General features: G+C 59.8%; 2 protein-coding genes across 2 annotated transcripts; both read left to right on the plus strand.

Annotated features, from left to right (window-relative positions):
- The first annotated feature begins 12,038 nt into the window (after positions 1-12,038).
- Positions 12,039-16,718, plus strand: CSF3R (colony stimulating factor 3 receptor). The gene is made up of 15 exons (XM_026043454.1): positions 12,039-12,108; positions 12,193-12,492; positions 12,598-12,718; positions 12,791-12,975; positions 13,329-13,483; positions 13,691-13,847; positions 13,922-14,004; positions 14,084-14,297; positions 14,546-14,734; positions 14,826-14,927; positions 15,028-15,174; positions 15,494-15,634; positions 15,717-15,807; positions 15,930-16,011; positions 16,341-16,718. The coding sequence occupies exons 1-15, from the start codon at positions 12,039-12,041 to the stop codon at positions 16,716-16,718; spliced, it is 2,415 nt and encodes an 804-aa protein (XP_025899239.1).
- A 1,316-nt stretch (positions 16,719-18,034) lies between these two features.
- Positions 18,035-21,707, plus strand: MRPS15 (mitochondrial ribosomal protein S15). Its single transcript, XM_026043414.1, has 7 exons — positions 18,035-18,107; positions 18,647-18,722; positions 19,552-19,600; positions 19,977-20,061; positions 20,793-20,851; positions 21,105-21,296; positions 21,527-21,707. Exons 2-7 carry the CDS (start codon positions 18,682-18,684, stop codon positions 21,653-21,655), a joined length of 555 nt encoding a protein of 184 aa, XP_025899199.1. The 5' UTR covers positions 18,035-18,107; positions 18,647-18,681; the 3' UTR covers positions 21,656-21,707.
- The last annotated feature ends 317 nt before the right edge of the window (positions 21,708-22,024 follow it).

Consider the following 22,024-nt stretch of genomic DNA (forward strand, 5'->3'; position numbering starts at 1 on the left):
CGCATTGGAAGCTCCAGGCCTGGCCAGCCCTGCCCTCCTGCTGCAAACTGCATGGGCAGCCGATGCCCTGTGTCCCGACAGCTTCATGCCAAAGCCCATGTTGTTGCAGGGAGGGGGAGCTGAAGTTCTGCTCCTGATATTCCCGTGTGCACAGGGCACACAGGGGATTCTGCCCGGGCCAGGAGGACAAAGGTGCCGGATGGAAACATGCTCTCAAATTTGCTGGAATATTCGCAGAATTCCTTTGCTCTGCTCTCTGTGCGATTCTGCTAACGACAGGGTGCCGGCAGGGTTCAAGGACAGGCAGGCGGAGGGATTTCGGAGCAGCCTCTGCAATTCCCTTTTCTCTAAAGAGACTGAGGGAGATTAATAGAAAAGGCATCAGCAAGAACATTTGCAAAGAAAAATAATCATCTTTTGATCACAGAGGCACACGTGCTGGGAAGAGAGCAAGTGGCGAGGGCACAAGGGCTCCCCAGCCTGCCCCTCATTACCCAAAGAGAACAAATTAAAGCAATTGCGGCCAAACAGAAAACGAGAATCGGGTGCTCACTCCTCCTAAATCACCCTCTTTCTCTCCGTGACCCTCCGAGGGAGCAATTCACTTGAATTAAGAGGAAAAATGAAGCAGTTTTGCACACACCCTGCCTTGCATATGGCCATGGCTTGCGTAGCTCTAGTCTCAGGTCGATTTACTCCCCTTGACAGCTTGGCACTTGTAAGTAGTGAAGTATCTGCCTATGAAAAACAGGGTCAAGAAAATCCTGAATTCTATCTAGATATTTTTGTCCTTTTTTTTTTTTTTCCAGTTGTGTTGCAGTTTCAATTAACATGTGCCTTGCTTTGCCCACGGGAATGGTGCTGAGATGAGGAGAACGGGGAACGTGAGGCAGATAATGAAAGACACATACACGTTTCTGCTACAGCAGATAGTGCAAGTGCCCATTAAATGCTAAAATTAATTGTTTAAATTGTTCTGAGCAGCATTTACCAAAATCGCCTTGTCAATGCAGCTGGGCATTCGGTTTCAAAAGCTTTGCCTGTGTTATCTGCATCTTAACATTTTAGAGGCAAGCTTCTCCACGACAAACTAATTTGTTCTGCTCGCATTTATTTTCTCCCTGTGCAACACTTGCAAAAGTACGTGGCAGAAATGCAGATTGTTTTTTTTTTCCTCTCGTTTTCACACGGTGCTGGGAATGAAGTGGGGAGCTCGGGGCTCCTTCCCGCGCAGGAGGCAGCCCTAAGGCTCTCAGGGGGTGCCCGTGGGGCACCCAGCAAGGGGAGCAGGCAGACAGAGAGCGGCTGCTCGGAGCACCCAGGGAGGTGACGGCCCCCAAAGGGCATAAAACCTGGTGTGCAGATAATTCCTGCAGCATCGTAGGGGCTGTCACTGCAGCTACCGCTGCAGAGGGGACATGGGGATATCGCAGGGGCTGCCACCGTGGGCACAGCACATCCATGGATTCATCCCATACATTTTTCTTAGCACTTTGCAATTAACTGCTGCAATGGGTGCATGTCACCCTGGCCGTTGCTGTAGTGCTCTGGCCAGAGCTGGCCGTGCAGTAGCCGCATGGCATCCGCGTGGCACCCCCAGCGTCCCTGGGCTCGTTAGCGAAGCTCGTTCCGCAGCTGCCACCCCCAGTTCCCAGCACCTGGGGCTGATCCAGACCATAAAAGCCGGGCGCAGCTACCCCAGCCCCTCTGCTCTGCTGGAGTTGCTGCTGCTTCTCTTTCCTGACCTTTTCACAGTGCGCTGGCTCTGGAAACAAGCTCCTGGACCTGGGGCAGCTCCCACGGAGGGATTTGTCCTGCCGGGAAGAGCCCTTCGCCCCGGAGGGGACGTGCAGCTCCCCAGTGCTCACAGGTGTCCCCTGCCAGAGGCTATTTACCTACTGTGCAAATGCAGCCCTCTCTGGGATGAAACATGGAGTCACTTATGTGACTATGAATATTGTATGGCTGCTTAGAAATTAAAATGAAATTTGAGTCATGTAGCATTTATATGCACTCCTAATTTATATTTGAACAGAAGAGGAACTATTTTCTGTCTCAAAATGCTAGCTTAATTTTTATCTCTATTATCTTTGGAGCTCAGTGAAGAATTAATTTTTTTTCTTGTGAACTGGCTTTGAAGCAAAATTAATTCAACTGCAGCAGCAGCTTCCCCGTGGCTGCCTTTGCAGCCACCCAGCAGCTTGGTGCCCAGCTCCCCTCGCATCTGGGCTGCTGGTTTTGCTCCTTGATAACCGTGTGTGGGGCTGTTGCTGCAGGATCTTTTCATGTTCAATTTCCCAAGAATTACCTTCAAACGTGCTGCTAGGTGGGTCTGATGCACCCGGCTGGGTGCCTGCTTCCCATGTGCCCGGGTTATTTCAGCTCCGTGGGTTTCCCTGCCCTCCTGGAAACCCTGGCCTCTGGCTCCCGCTCTCATCAGGTACCAGATGCTAATTTGGGCTTATTTTTCATGCTGATACATGAGCAAAAGAATTCCTGCCCCTGCTCAGGCAGAAAGGCTTTGAGGCCATTAATTGAAAATTAATCAAGGAAATGTGTGTGATATTCATACAGGCCAACCAGGGGTGGACTCGATTAGAAAGAGAAATTGGGCTTGTCTCTTCTTATTGCATTAAGTGTGTTTAATTCCTGACAAGAAGGTTTTTTCCGCAGGCCAAGCTCCCTGCCAGCAGCAGGATCCGGCTGCCACATCCCGGGGTGGGAGCAGGGAGCTCTGCCCTGCCGAGGATTTATATTAATTTCTCTTGAAACTTTGATTTTCCTTGGCATAATGCAAGTTTTATCTGCCATGAATTGGAGATGGAAAATAAGTTAATCTCTAACAGGGAAGATGAGACAAGTGCTGATTCAGTTAGCAGGCAGGTGACAAATCTGAGAATAGGGGTTTGCAAACAAGGAAATGGGATAAAATTCCCTCTCCCTTGGGAAGAAGAGTCCTCCCTAAGGGAGAATGCAGATCTTACTGCACATATAAATGCATAGAGATAAATATATGCATAGAGGAGGGAACCTGATCAGATAATGAAGCTGCTGTCAGTGATGATGATGAGCGATAGGGAAGCGTTGGTGCAGTTGATGGTGATGAGTGGGTAGCTCATCCCTTGCAAAACAGCCCTAAATACCAGGCGTGAAGCAAATGGAGGAAAAATCTGCATAGGGGATTGATGAGGGGGTTAATGGCTCAATCAGCGCAGAGAAATGTTTTGAAACAAACTGCTCGTGGAGCGGGGAAACAGAGCTGGAGCAAGCGGGGAGCGGAGGCGCTGCCGGGAGGCGCCCAGGGCGGTGTCCTGGTCGGGATGGAGCCGCTGCGGCCACACGTATCCCGGGACCTGCAGCGCAGCAGGGCCAGGTCCGCGTGGCCTCGGAGCTGCAGCCCGGAGCTGCGGCCACGCAGGGGGTGGGGGTTGGCACCTGCTGTGGGTGCTGCCGTCGTGGGTGCCGCTGCTGCCGTCCTAGGGATGCAGCCCCATGAAGATCCATGTGCTGCTGTGGTCCTGGGGATGTGGCCCAGCTCCTCGCAGCAGCTCCAGCCCCGGCACTCTTGGGAGCACTTGCCACTAATGAATGAAAAAGGAGAGCACTTCAGGAGGCTTCATTTTCAGCTATTACTGCGGAAGGCTTTTCATTTGCCAGGGCAGATGCAGGAGCCTGTTGCTGTTTGTGCTGCTTGTAACAGGGCATCTTAATCTAAATATTCTGTTGTCAGCTCTCACTCTTCCTGCTCCTGCCTGTTCCCTTCCAGCCAGGTGCATTTACGAAGCAGAGTCCGTGTTTCCGTAAGATTCCTGTTCCTCTCCAACCAATATGTTGGCTTCTGGGAAGCATGGGTCAAAATGTGACCTCCAGCACTGCCCTCTCTTGTGGTTTTACTGCAAGTGTTGCAATGTTTTGCTTTGTTTTGCATCTCTGAGCTGGGCTGGGGAAGTCCGGCTTCTCTTTGTCTGGGATAAGTTTGGTCACTTGACCTCTTGTGACCTTAAATATTGCACGTTAAAACAATCATAGAGGGATTTAAAAGCAGGAGCAAAGTTGGCTCTGTTTGAGCCTGGATTTTCCACCAGTGCACCGTTTTTTCTGCTGGCTCTCGGCTGGAGAGTCAATGATGCTGCACCGTGCACCTGCTGGGGGTTTGCACTCGCTAAAGTCATTTCCCTGCAAGGAAGGAGCTGGTGAGGATGGAGGGGAGTGGGGCAGGACAGGGATGCTGGGAGCGCTCCCGGCTCTTCCCTCTGCTCCATTCTCCAAGCCGGGTGCGCGCAGCCCACGTGCTCCCGTGGGCAAAGAGCAGGGAAATGAGCGGGAATTCTATGACGCAGCCGCCAGGAAAGAGGAGAGGAACTTGCAGGTGATGATTTTATAAAGTGGGAAAAGCCTATTGGAATTGTATTCACCAAACTACTTGAGCCAAACATTTGTCTTGAGTTCTCAATTGGCATCCTACTCACAGCGCTCTTCTTAATGCGAGAGTGAGCGGGAGCTGATCTGAAATTAATATTGCTTAAAAAATGGATTTCAAGCCCAATCCAAATACTACATTTTTCAGCTGCTGAGCTGAAATAATAATAATAAAAAAAAAATCACTGACAACCTAACTTATTATTTTTCCTCCGGGCCTGGGGCCGAATTTTCCTGTTTTTTTCAAGGAACATTTGCTTGTACTTCACCTGCAAGGCGCCCTGAGCAGCAACAGAGGTGCCTAATCCCGAGCGCTTCCTGACGATGCCAGAGCCCTCGGCAGGCAAATCCTACGAGCTCCCTGTGCGCCTCTAACGAGGGAATTAGCTGGGAATGCCTCCGGGGGCCCGGCTCCAGCTCAGCCGCAAATCCAGTGTGCCCGATGACTTGGTGACCTTCCACGAGCGCCGCTGAGCTCTGCCCGAGCGCCGCGCTACTCGACGTCCCTCTGATGCTCCAGCTACGAGACGGATCCAAACCTGAGGGCGTGTTAAGCTCCTTCAGATGCTCTTATGTTTGCAGATCACATCGGTAGCCCTTGCCAAGCCCTGTAATTCAGTGATGTTTTGGGGTCGGAGGTGGAAGCAGCTGCTGGCAGGAACCTTCTGTTTAATGTTCCCTGGGACACGGGCTGCCCCGGGTGTGGATGCTCCTTCCTCCGCACGGGCGGCTGCCGCCTTTGTGGTTCCCGCGCTGTGCAGCCCTTTGGAGCCCCCCGCTCCCCATCTCCCCAGGCATGAGGCAGAACCACATCTAGCCGCCGGCTCCGCTCGGGTCTCTGCAGGCTCCAGCAGAGCTTTTATTTCTAATGATGTGCAAATTTACTGAGGGCGCAGCAATCGATGGCGGGTTCAAAGCTCTGCGCTGGGACCAGGTGTCTGTTTATCCGAGGACAGGAGGTGCTGGCAGCTCCGTGCGCTGCACGGGAGGGTGGAGGCAGCAGCTCCCTGGTGTCCCCGGCTGCTCCCGAGGAGGTGACACTCGCAGGGATCTCACCTGTGAACACAGATGATTCACACGCTATAGTTATAGTGACTTGTGTGCACGTGTAACCACCACGGCCTCTGCACTCCCCTCCCTGCAGCCGGCTCCGAGGAGCGGGGCTGGTGCGGGAGTAGAGTCCCCAGGGCTGTCTGGGGCTCGTGGGGTCTGGGTGAGTGCATGGCCATAACGGGGTGAGCAGCAGAGCTCCTCGGTCCTCCTCTAACGTAGCGCTTGCTTGGATCGGGTGGTGGGAGAGGCTGCGAGTCCGGGGTTTCCTTGCTCGTGGCACGAGCCACCACGATTCGCGTCCGTGTCCGCGGGGGCTGCGCGGGACGTTGCTGCCACCTGCCGCAGCCGCCCGGGCCGCGATGCTGCCGGCACCGGCCCGCGGGGAGAAATCCCCCCCGGAACGGCGCCTCCGCGCTCCCGGGGAGCCCCTCTCCTCTGTGGAAACACGGGTGTTTCGCAGGTGCAGCCGCTGCCTCAGTGCAACCCGGGGACACCAAAGCCACGTCTATCCCAGCCCCGCTGCCCTTCCCCGTTTTGCATCCCGAATTTGCTCTCCGTGCAGAGGACCACGATCTCATGGGATCCCTCGCCGCCCGTGAGCAAGGGGAAGCAGGTACTTACAAAGAAGTGTTCGTTCATGACACCTTTTAATTCTCCAAGTGATTAACTTGCAGTGGATTAGAGCCGGGATGGCTATTTAATTAACAGACATGTCAAGCTTGCTTGCGAGTCATTAAAAAAAACCCTTCTGATTGACTTGTTAATATGGAAGATATCAATTAGATTTTTTTTTTTTTCCTCCTCAGATATTTTTTCGGCTACAGCTGAAAGGGAGGAGGAGAAAAAGGAGCAAAGATGTCTGGACGTGGCTTTATTCTTCTTGCAGCAGATCTCAGCAGCGGATGGTTGCGGGATTGGTGCCTTTTCCCAGGGGAAGACGCCGATGCATCCCAGTGCGAAGGACGGCTCGGAGCGAGGCAGCGTGCGGTGTCTCCTGGGAATCCTCACTGGGATGCGGCCTCCCCCAGCCAGGACCAGTGCGGAGCAGCCGGGTCTGCAGAAGGACGTTTTTCCACTTAAAAGATGGGCTTTCATTTTTCACACTGGGAGCTTTGCGCTGGGGTGGGAAGCCTAAACGCAGAGGGAGCAGTGGGGGGCTAATAGGAGCCTTGTTAAAAATGTACCCTGCAATTTGCAGTGCTAATAACTATATGGGGAAAGCGAGAGCCCGGTGCTCTGGGCAGGTGGCAGAGGCCAGGCCTGAGTGGGAATTTTGTGCTCCGAGGCTCAGGGAAGAGCGGAGGAAACTTGGGAGCAAGGACGAAGAGCAGGAGCTGAAGAGCTGGAGGCCTCGCAAGGGCCACGAGCTCCAGTTACCTCTGCCAGAGCAGAGGGAGTTTTGAGGACTTTTTAAAGGATTTTTTCCCCTGCTGTGAGGAGTGGGGGCCCCGAGGGTGCTGGGACCCCTGTTGTGGCTGGGGGGGCTGCAAAGAGTCGAGATCCTCTCCTGCCCCATGTTATAAAGCGCTGCTGCAAGGTCTGCCTTTGTGCACAAAGCTTCGATTGCTCCAAGAGCAGATCGCCTCTTGCCATAATTGCTATGGAAATCCCGCAGATTAACATCGTCAGCCCAGGAGCGGCAAGTTTCCCTCGGAGCCTGTCTCCCAGGAGCTCACCTGTTGCACAAGTTGCCATAGCAATTTTTTCCCCTGGGAATACAAATAAATAAAAGCCCAGCGCCGCTGTGGGGCCCCAGCTCTCCTGCCCCGGGGCGGGAGTTTTGCCTGCGGTGGGTGAAGCAGCACCAGGAGAATCCCGGCACTGCCGCGATGGCCACCGAGAGCCCCGCCGACCCGGCAGGATCCCAGCTCCGCTGTGGACTCGGTGCCTTGGGAAGCAGGACACGATCCCCAAGGAGAGCGACCCCCCGACGGCCACCCCGGCTCCTCCGCGCGGCCACTGCTGGAGGACGAGGTTTGGGGGTCGGCACCGCCGCCAGCCTCTAAAATACCGACTCCCTGGGAACACGGTAAGCCAGGATGCCAGCCGTTAATGGTCATTAATAGGAATGCAATAATTAATAGATGCAGCTATGTTCTTTAATAACTCATGCGAACTTTAGCTGTGAAGTACAGTCTGCTCCCAGGAGGTGACTGGGATGCTGCAATGGAATAGCTTAGAGCAGGAAGGGTTTTAATTATGGATTAAACACACATAGGTGTTATACAAAGTTATGAAGAAGAATGGGCATTAAAATTATGAAGTAACGGGCCAATTTCTCCTACCTGGAGGCTTGTTTTAAAGAGTCTGCTAGTATTGCATCTCTGTGCCAAGGAACAGCAGGACGGAGCAGCACGGCCCCGTTCTAGGCTGGCTTTCCTCTGGCAATGAGTTCAGTGCTCCCCGCGCGCTGCAGCCCCTGCACCCACTGGTGCACGCGCTCCTGCTGCAGCGCGGGACCCCGGCAGGGCTCCGCATCTGCGCTCCCTCCGGAGACGGGGAGCAGGGAATGGGCTACACCTCAGCAGAGGGAAACATGCACCTGCTCCCGGCCCCAACAGTGATCTATATCTTCAATTTTCCCAAAGAATATGTTTTTGTCTTTAAAGATGTTGTCTCCTGCTTCTTGACCTGAGTAAACCGGAAGATAATAGAGCCCAGATGGAGTGCATAGCCGTCTTCATCTGGCACGGGGAGGGCTGTTTTGGGGCTCACTGGGAGGGATCTGGCCTGTAGCCCGGTGGCCACGTCCTCGCTGGCACCTCCGTCCTGCCTGCGCAGGATTAAAGGTGTCTGCGCTGCAGCCACGGAGCTGCTGCAGCGCGCGGATCGCGGAGCAAGGGAGGAGCTTTGGCAGTAGCAATTTGGGGAGGTTTTTGCTTTTCACCCCCCAGCCCCATAGAGAAATGCTGCTGCCCAGCCCTGCCAGGCCCTGCAGCTGCCCCCGTGGGAGCAGAGCTGCTCAAACCGTCCTGCAGCCGCCTCTCTGCCTGGTGGAGGAGACCGAAATTGGATTCGGGGGAAGCAAATGCAGTTCCCCAGAATGGATGTACATTTTCATTATACTTATTCGCTGAGTAATTGGTGGTAATACAAGAGATATGGGCAGTATCATTATAGACCAGGCTGTGCCGGAGATGTATTATCATCATCTGTCATTATCTGGGCTTCCTTGTGGCTGCTAAAATTGTAGAACATGATTTTAATAACCCTGGAAGGCAAGAATCATTTTTCTTTTGTCACTTAACAACTTGGCCTCATTCACTGATACCTTAAAATAAGAGTGCATTAATTTACAGTGGAATAAATGCAGACCTGCTTGTTTTTGTCTCCCTTCATTTGCAGAGGGGCCCCAGCAAAGCCTGGCAGCTTTCAAGGAAATTGCAGCTAACGGCGGGAGGACGTGAGCAGGGATGGGGGACGCGCAGGAGCAGCCAGAGCCCGAGGCCACGGCTATGGGCGAGGACGTGCAGCCAAGGCACCACCCCTGCTGCAGATACCGTGATAGAAAGAGCAGGAACAGCCGCTTTTGGGGTGCTGCGTGTCCCCTGCGTGCGGCAGGGCCCCTGCGTGTCCCCGTGCTGCCCTGCCTGGCCACGTGCTCCCTGCACATGTGACCGCCCGTGGGGCTCGGGGACATCGTGCGTGTCCCCAGGGTAGCACTGAGATCTCGTGCATGTTTCTGCAGTGCCGCTCCGCTCCTCTGCCCAACAGCCAGGGCTAGCAACCTCGTTTTGCAGCTATTGACCGCAAGCAAATAACCTCCAGACAGCATTTTAATCCGATAAAAGCTGATATTTTTGTTCCTGTTGCTGCTAAGGGTGTTTATTGGAGCAGGGGAACAGCAGCGTGGGGCTCGCAGGCCCCGGGCTGGGTGTCGGCAGGAGCCAAAGCTGCTGCCTAGCCACGCAGCGGGGCCTGAACCCGAGGGGACAGTGGTGGCCGTGTGGGCACCGCGCTCGTGTTGCTGCCCCGCAGGGCCCGGCACGGGCTGCAAGGCTGGAAAAGCCCCGCGCAGCCCCCGCTTCCCCTTTCCCGGTGCCCGCCGCCGCGTCCGGCTGTGTGGAGGTGGCTCTTGTGCCACGGGATGGGGACTGGCAGCCCCGCGAAGAACTTGCCCCGCTCCAAACTGTGTACCCGGTGCCCAGAGTCTGCTCTTTGTGCCCTGGGATGCACAGCCTGTCCGTGCAGCCATGGGGCACCAGCTCCAGGACCCAGCGGCTCCCCATGCCCCAGGACGAGGGGTGTGGGGAGGGCAGCACTTGTTTTCTGTCCAGCTTGGTGTTTACAGCGCTCAACTTCCCTCTGGCCCGTTCCCACAGCGATGCCCACGTCGCCATAGCTACCGGAGCGAGTATTCCCGCTCTTGGCAGTAAACAGCCTGCAAGAAGGCAGATTTCCGTGCTAAAATGCTGGGGGTTGCTACACCCAAGGAAAATGTTGCAACGGCAACTTCTCCCTGCCCATCCCGCCCAGCGGCGGCTGTGGGAACCAGCCCCGGCGGGGAACAGTGGGGCTGGGCACCATGGGGCAGGGACTCCAGGAGGGGATGGGGACCCCGTCCCGAGTGCCCGGGAGCTGCCCCAGCACCTCCGTTCCGGGCAGCCTGTGGGGCCGGGAGCTCGCGGGCCCTGTGGTGAGCCTGGGCACCGGCTGCAGGTCTGGCGAGGGGCTGGGCACCAGGGCTGCGCTGGCTGCAGGTCTGGCGAGGGGCTGGGCACCAGGGCTGCGCTGGACGTGCCGCAGAGCTGCAGGGTCCAGGGGTGGCTCTGCAACCCCCCAGCTTGTGGCGGGGCTGGGTGCTGCCCCGCGGGGCTGCTGTGACAAGCGGCAGCAGAGCTGGGCAGCGCCAGGCGCTGATCCTCCTCCCCGGCCCATCGCCGCTCACCCTGCCCTGGCCGTGGCCGCTGACGGGCGGGATGGATTCGCCGCAGCAGCGGAGCCGCTCATCCTGTGCCTGCGGGCGCAGCCGCCGCGTCAGGCCACGGTGTCCCCATGGCTTCCTGCTCCCGTAACTGCGCCCCTGCTTTGCGGCAATGCCCGCGCGGTGCCCGGCAGCGCCGTGCTGGGACGTGGCACCACCCTCCTGTATCCTGCGGCCGCAGGCCGGTACGCGGGTGGCTGCCGCAAGCCTTGCCGCACGCGTGCTGTGCACTGCAGTAAACAGCTGTTTGCACAACGGCGAGCTGCGTTGCAAAGGCTGCAAGTGCCACGCGTGTTGGGCAATGCCCTGTTTACCCGGATGCTCCGGTTCCGTCCCTCTGGAGCCAGCTGGGGATGCGGTGCCACCCAGCGCAGGGTCAGACTTGCCCCGTTCCAGCCCCACGAGGAGCTGCCAGCGCCCGGAGGCCCTGACTTTGGAGCAGCCCGTGCTGAGCGCAGGTGATTCCGGCAGCTGCGCGGGCTCTGTGGCTGCCCCTGCGGCTCCTCGTGGTGCCCGGCCCCGGCCTGGGGCTGCTGCCTCCTGCACAGGAGCCCCTGCAGGGTCACGGAGCCTCCCGGCCCGTGGCCTGTGTGACTGGGGCCGGGAGCTGCCCAGAGCACCTACATTTCGGCCCCAGTCCCCCCAGCCCCAGCGCGGGCGCTGCGGGCAGCAGGGGTGGGCGGCGGGTGCTGCGTGGCCCCGCGCTCCTTCCTGCCGGCGCTGCCTGCAGGGAAGTGTTTTGCAATCACCTTCTCCAGAGTCGCAGCAATTAACGGCGCTGGGTTTGAGGAACTAACGGCGCAGGCAGCGTGGCAGCGAGCGCAGCGCCCGGGCAGACAGTGAGCGCGGCCGGAGCAGGGGCAGGTAGGGACAGCAGCGGGGTCCGCGAGGGTGCCCGGCGTGGTCTGTGTGGGGACGTCGGTGCAGGGACACAGCAGCCGCTTTCCCGTTACTGTGCCGGGCTCGTGTGCACCCGGGTGCCTTCCAGGGCAAGGAGAGACCTTGAGGTGGGCGCCGTCGCGGCAGCCCCGGTGGGAGCACGTGCCCCACGAGGACATGGCAGCTGTGACCCCACGGGGATGTGGCAGTTATGATCCCAGCGGGGATGTGGCAGCTTTGAGCTCCCCGGGGCCGGGCAGGTGGCACGGGTGGCCGGGCACTGTCCCCGGCAGCAGCTGGGGATGCAGGTGGAAGGGGATGCAGTGCAGGGGCGCGGGCAGGACCGCCGCGTCGCCTCCTTTCAGTGCTTCCCTCATCTCTGCTTATCAGAGCACTCTGCCACCCCAGCCCCGGCTCCGGCCATCGCCAAAACCGCAAATCTGTCCCGGGCAGACACCGAAGGCGCCGCGATCAGCACAGCCTCCGCCTGGGGCTCCGCGTGCAGGAGCGCAGCCAGCAGCCCCGCCAGCCGGTGCTCCTGGCGCACACGTGGGGCGGAGGGGACGCCCTGCACAGCTCCCCGTGCCCGTGCTCCGGGTGGATGCACCAGTGCTGCAGGAGCAAGGCCAAGCTGGGGGGCCGCTTGCTTGCAGGAGGCCCCGCGGCCAGGAGGCTCTAACGCGGCCGCTGCGCGGAGCCCGTCCCGTCCCGGGTCCCCGCGGCTGCCTGCGCCACGGGTGATGCCCCGGGCGGGGGGCCAGCCATGGCCAGGCGCGGCACGGGGCCCTCCCTCCTGCACCTGCTCCTGCTGCTCCTGCTGCTCTCTGTGCATGGTGAGTGGGTGCCCGGCCCGGCCCGGCCCCGTGCGGGGACCCCCAGGGGGCTGCCCACGATGCCCCACGCTCCGCTGCCCGCAGGGGGCCAGGGCTGCGCCTCGCTCTCCGTGGACTCGCCCATCGTGCTGCTGGGATCGGCCGTGTCGGCGTCGTGCACCGTGCGCGCTGAGCGCTGCGGCGGGCTGCAGCGCGCCCAGATCCACATCGCCTGGCTGCTGGACAGCGAGCCCCTGGCCGGGCGGCAGCAGCATGGCCCGGCGGGCACCGAGCTCTCCAACCTCACGCTGCCCCACTTCAACCGCAGCCAGGCCCGCCTGTGGTGCCTGCTGCAGTGGAACGGCACGCGGCAGCGCGTGGCCATGGCCGAGCTGCGGGCTGGCTGTGAGTGCCCCGCGGCGGCGGCACGGTCTGCATGGGCTGCATGGGCTGCATGGGCTGCATGGGCTGCACGGGCGCCCCACGGCGCTCACACGGCCCGTCTCGCAGACCCCCCGGCCAAGCCCTCCAACCTGAGCTGCATGCTGAACCTCAGCGACTACGGGCTCACGTGCCAGTGGGCGCGCGGCGCCGACAGCCTGCCCACCAGCGTCGCACTCAAGTGCGCCACGTAAGCGGCACGGGCGAGCGTGGGGCGCCCCGCGCGCCGGCCCCGCTCGCCCCAGCCCCCGTGTGCCCGCAGGAGCCGTGCGCAGCGCGAGGCCGGCGCGGCGCTCACAGGCTGCAGCCCGCGCGACGGCCGCCACCACTGCACCGTGCCCCGGCGCCTGCTGCAGCTCTACCGGCACATGGAGATCTGGGTGTCCGCCCGCAACGCCCTGGGCACCGCCGAGTCCGAGCGCCTCCGCATTGACCCCATGGACGTGGGTGAGCGGGGCCGGCGCGGCCATGGCGCCCTGGGCTGCAGGGCACCGGGCTGGCCCACACAGCAGCTCCGGTAGCGAAGGGCTGGCACTGACAAACAGGCAGCAAAGCCGAGGTGCAGGGCGAGCGGTGCGGGGTGGTTGCACATCATGACAGACCGGGGTCCACTAATAACGAGCCCAGTTCCTGGGAACAATTTGTAAAGGAACCGCTCAGACCAGGCGCTTGTCCTGGTCTCCACCAGGGAAGGGCTGCCCCCAAAGCAGCAAAATGTTTTGGGGCTGTTTCTGTGGGGCGCTGCGTGGAGCGGGGCCGCGGGCTGGCGAGGCACCACAGCATCCCCGCTGTCCCCGCAGCCAAGCTGGAGCCCCCGGCATTGCAGAGCATCGAGCCGCTGCCTGGGCAGCCCGACTGCGTGTCCGTGGGCTGGCGGGCGGCGCGGAGCAGCGCGCACATGGAGCTGCAGTGCGAGCTGCGCTACCGCTCGCCCGAGGAGCCTGCCTGGGCGCTGGTGAGCCGCGCTCGGCCCGCGCGCCCCGCCACACCGCGGGCTCCCCGGCCCCCAGAGCACCCCGAGGTGACGCGCGGCTGCTCCTGCAACTGGCAACGCTGCCTCTCGCCGCACTGCGGGGTCCCCTCGCGCACAGCCTGTCCGGCACCGCGCTGCCACCCCGCCGGGCGCTGCAGCACGGGGCTGACGCCGGCCCCGCTGCCCCAGGTGCCCAACATCAGCGAGGCGGCGCAGCCGGCGCTGCGGCTCTGCGGCTTCCTCTGCGGCACGCGGTACCGCTTCCAGCTGCGCTGCCGCCGGCCCTCGCCCGGCGCCTACTGGAGCGAGTGGAGCCCAGGCAAGGAGGTCACCACGCAGGAGAAAGGTGGGTGCGGGGCCAGGGGGCTGCGGCGTCGCATGGCCCGGGGCACCGTCTTCCCTGCGCTCTGTCCCGCTCAGCGCCGGCAGCGAGGCTGGACGCGTGGTGGAGCACACGGCGCGTGGGCGCCGGGCGCCGCGTCGAGGTGCAGCTGCGCTGGAAGGTACCGGGGCGCGGGCGGCGCACATGGGGCTCCCGTGGCAGCAGCGCCCGCACGCCCCGTTCCTCCCGTGCGCCCGCAGGCTCCGTCGTGGCGCGAAGCCAACGGGAGGCTGCGGGGCTACCGCGTGGCACTGAGCCCGCGGCAGCGCGGCCACGGCCCCCTCACCGTGTGCGACACCAGCGACACCCAGTGCGGCTTCTCGGCCCCGGCGGGCACCGCCAGGGTCTATCTCACGGCCTACAACGCGGCGGGCGAGTCGGCCGCCACCGAGGTGGTGCTGCTGGAGCAGACGGGTGAGCGCAGCCGTGCGAGCACCCACGGAGCTCCGCTGGGTGGGATGCTCCGCTGGCGGGATGCTCTGCTGGTGGGATGCTCTGCCGGGCAGTGTGGCGGGATGCTCCAGTGGGTGGTTTGGTGGGACACTCTCTGGGTAGAATGCTCTGCTGGGCAGCCCGGCAGGATGCTCTGGTGGGCGGGATGCTCCCAGTCTGCGCCCGCCGCCCGCGGTTGGTGCTGGCAGCGCCTCTGGTCCCCGCCGCAGGGCAGCCCCTGGCCGGGCTCCGGGCCGTGCCGAGCGGCGAGCGCAGCCTGCGGGTGCAGTGGGAGCGCCCGCCGGGCGCGGTGGCCGGCTACGTGGTGGAGTGGCAGCGCGTGCCGCCCGAGCCGGCCCTCTGCAGTGCCTGCTGGCAGAGGCAGCGCGGCGCGGGCGCCACCGGCGCCCTCATCCGCGGTAAGTGCGCGGCTGCCCCGCTGCCCACGGCCCCGCGCACGGCCCCCAACACCCCCGGGCACCCCATTCCCGCTCCTGCCCCACGCTGCAGATGGCATCGAGCCCTTCCAGCGGTACAACGTCTCGGTGTTCCCGCTCTACGAGGACGCCGTCGGGGCGCCTGCCCACATAGCAGCCTACTCCAAGCAGAAGGGTAGGTGCTGGCGGCGGCTGCGATGTGGGACCTGCACTGGTGCCCAGCCTGTCCCCAGCCTCATGACAGGTCCCGCTTCCATCACTCTGCTCCCTCTCAGCCCCATCGCGCGCCCCGAAGCTCCACCTGAAGAGCATCAGCAAGTCCCAAGCCGAGCTGTGCTGGGACTCGATCCCCGTGGAGCTGCAGAATGGCTTCATCACCAGCTACACCATCTTCTGGGCCAACAGCACTGCGGACGTGTCCAGTGAGCGCTGCCCGCCCGCGGCTCCCCGAGCTCCCAGGGCTGGCCTGGGGGGACCACGGCACGAGTGTCCCTTGCTCAGAGAGCAGGTGGATCTGGGCACGGCTCTGGGCACCGAGCGGGACACCCAAGGGGTCGTGGGGGTCTCTGGGGTTCCAAGGGGTCCCGGGGGTCCCTGGGGACACCAAGGGGTCCCGGGGAGCCAGGGGTGCAGCTGCAGCCCTGTCCCGCGCTGGAGCCGAGTGCAGCTGTGCTCGTGGGGACACGGTCCCCTGCAGCGTGGGCAGCGCCGCCCCGTTCCCTGAGGGCCCTGTCTTTGCAGGTGCCCTTGTGCCCCCTGCCCACAGCTCCTTCATCGTGGGCAACCTGAAGCCCTCGACCCTGTACAAAGTGCACATCATGGCCTCGACCGCGGCGGGCGGCACCAACGGCACCAGCCTCATCCTGGTCACCACAGTGCTTGGTGAGGCCCCGGGGGCGCGGGCGGCTGCCGGGCACCGTGTCCCGCGGGCAGCACACGCAGCTGCCTCCTGCCTGCCTTGCAGATGACATTGAAATCCAGTTCCTCTTCCTGAGCCTGGCGCTCATCTTCATCCTGCTCATCCTGCTCATGATCTGCTTCCAGAAGAACGGGCGGTGAGCGCAGCTGCCAGCCCCTCGCACGGCTGCAGTGGCCGCACGGGGGGCTCTGCAGCTGCGGGCTTCAGGGGCACCCAGGACCCCATTGCAGCCCTTGACCCCCCTGTCTGCACGGCCAGGGTGAAGAAGCAGCTGTGGCCGAGCGTGCCCGACCCTGCGCACAGCAGCCTGGGCACGTGGGTGCCCGCCGAGCTGCACCGGGTGAGCTGACAGACCCGCGGCACGGAGAGCCTCGTGTGCGGCATGGAGAGCTGAGTGTGCCACACGGAAAGCCTTGTGTACTGCAAGGAGAGAGCTGTGTGCTGCACGGAGAGCTGTGTGCTGCATGAGAGCCTCGTGTGCTGCCTGGAGAGCTGTGTGCCGCGTGGGGAGCTTTGTGCACCGCATGGAGAGCTTCCTGTGCTGCATGGAGAGCACTCTGTGCTGCATGGAGAGCCTCATGAGCAGCATGGAGAGCCTCGTGTGCTGCACGGAGAGCGCTGTGCGCTGTGGGCCGGGCTGAGCCGCTCACCGCGCTGCTCCTGCGGGAGCCTCCGCAGGTGGCCGGCACGAGGGATCCGGGCCCAGCCACCATCTCTGCCGTCACGGTGCTGGAGAGGGCGCCGGGGAAGGCGGCGGAGGCGCCGAGCGCGGCCCCGGAGCGGGCGCAGGGCTACGTGCAGCAGCCCGGGGCGCGCGCGGCCGAGCCCGTGCAGTACGTGCAGGTGCTGGGTGACGACCCGCGGGCCGGGCCGGCGCGGTGCCCGCGCGGCGGCAGCCCCCGCCAGCCGCTGCTGCCCTACCAGAACGTGCGGCCGGCGCGGCGCGCCGAGCCCGCCTCGCTGCGCGAGCCGCTGCTGCACTTCCCGCTGCTGCAGGGGCTGCGGCTCGGCGGTGCCGACGAGCTGCACGACTGCCAGCGGCCGTAGCCGCGGGGGGCCCCGCGCCCGCCGCCCCGCGCTGCATTTCTGCTTCCCCGTGAGCGCACAATAAACAGCTATGAGCGGCCCTCGCCTGCATGTCCCGTTGGGAAGTGCACACGCTGCTCATGGGAAGTGGCGGCACAGGAGGGTGGTCCGGGACAGGCCGGGGGTCCTGCTCCCCATCCCGTGTCCCTGCCCAGCTGCACGGTGCAAGCGTGCCACTGCCCACACTTCCAAGCCCAACTTTTAATGTTGAAGCCCAATGTTTTCCGGTCATGCACGAAGGGCACAGGTGGCACTCGCAGGCTCTGCTCTACAGGGGGGCAGGGTGCGTGGCAAGGGGAAAACGCCGATTTCTCCAAAATTCCCCCCAAAAGTGCGTCTCCCTCTCCCACGCCCATCGATGCGCTCGGCCGGCGGCGCCGGTGTGCGCGCGCTCGGCGCTCGTGCGGCCCGCCTGGCAAGATGGCGGCGCCCATGTCGGCGGGGCGGTGGGGCGCGGCCATGCTGGCGCTGCGCGCGGCGCTGGCGCGCGGCCTGCCCGGGGCGGCCGGGGCCGCGGCCTGGGCGGCCGCCCGGTGCGCCGCGGGTGAGCGCGGGGCCCGCGGGGCTGCGGCCAGCAGGGGCGGCCCGGGAGGAGGCGGCGGCTGGAGCGGGGAGCAGGCCCGGGGGCGAGGGGAGGGAAAGAGCCCGGGGGGCAGGAACGGGGGACAGGGGCTGCGGGCAGGGGGGCAGGGGGCCCCCGGGGCGAGGGGGCTCTGGGGGCCCTGGGAGCGCGGCGGGGAGTGGGGATGTGCTGGTGTAGGGGGGCCCGGGGTCCTCCCTGGCAGCCGAGTGCGGGGTGGATCCCAGGGTGGGGTGATGCTGTGTCACCGGTCCTGGGGTGTCACCAGTCCAGGGGTGTCACCGGTCCTGGGGTGTCACCAGTCCCGGGGTGTCACCGGTCCCGGGGTGTCACCCATCCCGGGGTGTCACCCATCCCAGGGTGTCACAGATCCCAGGGTGTCACTGGTTCCGGGGTGTCACCGGTCCCAGGGGATGCTCCGCTCAGCTGGGGTGGCCGTGGGCACCCCAGAGGTGACCGGGGTGCGGGGCGCTTGGAGCCACACGCTGCCCCATGCAGGGAGAGCCCTTCCAGGAGGCTCCGTGTGGGCAGAGCGGGGTCCGGAGCCCCGCGTGGGGCCGGGCCCGGTGCCCCCGCGCGCCTGCCCTGCCCGTGGGGCTCCCGCCGGCCCGGGACCCGCTCGCGTGGCCTGTGCGGGCAGAGCTCCCTTAGGCAGGGCTGCTGGAGCAGCAGGACAGCCTGAGAAATCTTCGTCTTCTTCCATGAAGCTCCCAGTCCCTTTCTGCAGAGTGCAAGATGTTACGCCAGACCTGTAAGAAAGAGAAGGAAAGGTAGGTCTGGATGGCGACCCGCCACTTGCCAGTGTTTTACCCATGGCTCGCTCGGGTTTGCACCTGAGGCAGCAGGAAAAGAGGGTATTTGGAGATGCTGCCTAGGCTTGGCTGGACGAGGGCACGGTGACAGTGCTGCTCCAAAGGGGAGGCTGGATTAGAGCTCGCAGGGTCTCTTTCTGCAGTTCTGTGAATCTATAAACAATTCCATGGAAGCTCAAAAGTTATTCAGAAAACCCAGCAGTTCCTCAATACACGGCAAATAGCAGCTGTCTTCAGCAGTTCTGGTCTCACTAGACTCTGTAGTGTGTTGTAAAGGCAGAGTACTGAAGGCAAGAAGCTAGACCGCGTTTTATTACCTGAATTTATCTCAGTTTGACCCTACAACTGAACTCTTAAGTTCATCCTTTGGAGCATCCAGTCTGTTTTCTTTGCTGTTTGTTTCCTCTGATCTAGTTTGTGAGCATGACTCAGAGCTCTCACTTAGTACTGCTGTTTCTTAAATATTTATCTTTTTTTTTTTTTTTTTTTTTTTGTAGACTTCCCTAGTCATTTAGATGATCTCCCTCCAACAATGCTGAAGAAAGATTACGCCAATGTACCGATAATAAACAGGTATGAGGTAGGGGCAGGGAGTGACTGTTCTCTTCCAAGCTTTGTATGTTAGATATTGCCACAATATGCAGTAACTGCTTAATACGTAATTAATGTTCTGTGATTACTGATGTGCAGTTTAGCAACAAATTGCAAACTTGCTTTGAATATCAATTTTACAAAAGCAGTCACTGATTACGGGTGTGTTAGGCTTTTGTTTACCTAACATAGTGCACATCGAGCCCATTTCTCAGAAGTGCTCTCTGCCCAGGTTTTCTGCGGACATCACAGTCTGTGGAAATAATTTATGCCTGTCTTGACATTGGATGCTAGACCATGTATAGTTCAGCACTCAAAAATGAACAACCACTTCTGAAATTTGGACCCACACGCTGTGTGTTTTTAGGTCCTGGTTTCCAGAACTGCTCATGTGTGGTGCGTGGAGAGCCCCAAGTGGCAAAAATGAGACTTTCACAGATTTTTGAAAATGCAAGTCTTGAAATTAGTCATTATGTCCTTGACTACTTACGTGAAGGTTAATCTTCAGCACCCAGTTTGCACATAATGTTGTTTTGGAAACTGCTAAGACTTCATGATTTTAAATAATTCCTGCTCTGCTTCCCAAAAGAGCAAAACTGTTTGCTGCTTCTGTAATCTTAAGTGTGATTTTTCTTAGAAATACAAGGAATAGCTTATGGCTGACTGTTTTAAAGGGTAAAGGATAGAGTAAATGAAGTTCCTTGCATATCTGTGAGAATTGTTCTGTAAACCTAACAATCTAATCTTAGTTTTGTTGTTAATTATGCTTTTTTTTTTCATGCTTATAAACTGATCTGCAACCTCCCTGCAGTGTTGATGATGTAGTGAAAAGACTGCTGTCACTGGAAATGGCTAGCCAGGTCAGTGTCATTCTGCTTGCCTAAAAGCTGCAAGATTTAGCGACTATGTAAGACTTGCCTTACATATGGTTAAATGCCCTTCTTTTACTTTGTTTATGAATGTTGCTAAGTGACTACAAAGTGACAAATACATAATGGTATTTAGTCTTGCATGCTTTTAACATTTATCATAAAAGGAAGTCTCGTTTATGATATTAATAACACATTAAAGTGAAAGACAAATATGTTTTAAAAAAATCACAGGCAGAAATGCAGCTCCATTTTATATTACTGCTGGTGGTTGGCCCATTTTTGAGAAAAATAGTACACTGGACAGCAAATGTTCATACCCATAGCGGTCCTGAAGAAGTGACTAGCTCTATTCTATTATCCACAGAAGGAGAAGGTGAAGATAAAGACTCAGCAGCTAGTGGAGAAGGTCAGGAGGTCTCCCAACGACAATGGCTCCTTTGAGGTGCAAGGTGAGCAGAGGAGCAGAAGGAAGTTGTCGACAAGTGACCTTTCTTTTGGATTTGTCTAGCTCTTCCCACCCCATCGCTTGAAGTGTCTTGTTCCAGTTAGGAGGGTCTCTTTCAGGAGAGCCGCCGGGAGCCTGCAGTGTGCGCTGTGGGATGTGCCCGGGGTTTGGGAACGCTGCAGAGACAGTGCGCGGGGTGACTGGCACAGGCAGCCCTGGCTGAAGCACGGGGCAGGAGTGAAGCCGCTACCCCCTGACCCAGATGCACTCCCTTCTCAGGAACAAAGATTCCCGTTTGTCAGGCTGCCTCTAGCACCATTTCCCAAAGCATGAAATTACCCTCCAAAATATTAAATATAGCTTGCTGCTGCTGCAGCTAGAAAGAAACCTGAAAGTTGTGCCTGTTCCTGCAAAGCTTAAATGAAGAGAAGTGCATGTAAACTCACTGGAAATTAAGCCAGGCAAGAGGAATTCTAGGGGTAAATTCATACTGTATGTTGTTAAAATTTTAAGCACTAACTACGCAGCTTTACAGTAATAGTTTTCACTTGAATTTCTATAGTTTATATTTGATTTGGTTTGCATTTGTTTAGGAAGTTGTGCAGTAATACTTGTTGTGGTGCAGTGGGCATCCCTAAGGACAGCAGTCCCCAAAGGGGGCAGTGCAATGCGACTGCCACTGTCCCACCAGGAAGCTGCTGCTTTCACACAGCTTCTTATATCTATCCTTTATAGTTGCTATGTTGACTGCCAAGATTCGCACTTACGAGGAACATCTTCAGAAGCATCCCAAGGTATCAAGTCACATTTTAATACTTATTTTCATATTTAAATTCTTAACAAAGATAGTGCTTCTTTGTCATTTCTGAATTATGTACTTTGTGTCAAGCACAGTTTAAGCAGTAGCCTCCTTCTAGTTATTGCAGCTTTTGCCAGCAATGGACAAGTGAGATTTTTTTTTTAGCCATGATCTGGTTTGTTTTAAGCAACTTATTGGAATGCAAGTACAATTTCTGTGCAATCTAGCGAGTGTTAAGTCCCTTGCAGGATAAAAACAACCGCCGCCGCATGCTGATGGATGTGGATCGGCGGAGGAAACTCCTCGCGTATCTTCGGCGCGTCCGCTACGATGTTTTTGAGAACACCTGCAAACAGCTGAACATCCAGTACACTTCGCCCCCTGCCTACTCCAGACGGATCACCAAGCGCTGGCTCGTCAAGAAGGCCTTGTGCCTCAAGGTAGGGAGCGATCCCAAGGGGAAAGGCACAGCTGCACAGTGTCATTGGTGCACTAGTGTTTACTAGCAGCGCACTAAACCTGGGGCAGCAGCATGGCTTGGGCAGGACAGAATAGCCGAGGATGGTGCCCTAAAAGCAGGGCAGCCCAGGAGGGAAGAGCGAGGAAAGGGGCTGGTGCGAGCGGCACGCTCTAGGCTCCCTGCCCTCACCTTGCCCTGCTCCCACCGCAGGTGTTCCAGGAGGTGCGGAAGCTGAAGGCGCCAGAGAGGCTAAAGCAGAGGCAGGAGTGGCGGGCCAGGGCCAGGGCCCGGGCCGAGAAGGAGCAGCAGGCGCCGCAGAGCGAGGGCACCGCGGTGTAGCGGCGCCCTGCCCCTGGGTGCGGGTGATGGAGATGGTGCTTTAATGAATAAATGACAAAAAAAAAAAAAAATGCCACGTGCTGTGTGTGCACAGTGATGTGCTGTGTGTGCATCTTCATGTGCTGTGTGTGCACGCTCACGTGCGACCCGCCGAGCGTGCAGGGATCCTGAGCAAGCGGGAGTGAGAGCTCAGAGCCGCCCTGCCGGGCTGCAGCCCGGCTGCCCGGAGCAGCTCGGTCCTGGGTGCAGTGCGGCTGTGTGCGCTCAGTGCGAGGGGGTGTGTGTGTGTGCGCGCGTGTATGTGCGCAGGTTGTACACGCACTGTGTGTGTGTGTGCGCGCAGGTTGTGCACGCACTCTGTGTGTGTGT

The sequence above is a fragment of the Nothoprocta perdicaria genome, unplaced genomic scaffold, assembly GCF_003342845.1.
Source record: "Nothoprocta perdicaria isolate Ctin4 unplaced genomic scaffold, notPer1 scaffold_33, whole genome shotgun sequence".
NCBI lineage: Eukaryota > Metazoa > Chordata > Aves > Tinamiformes > Tinamidae > Nothoprocta > Nothoprocta perdicaria.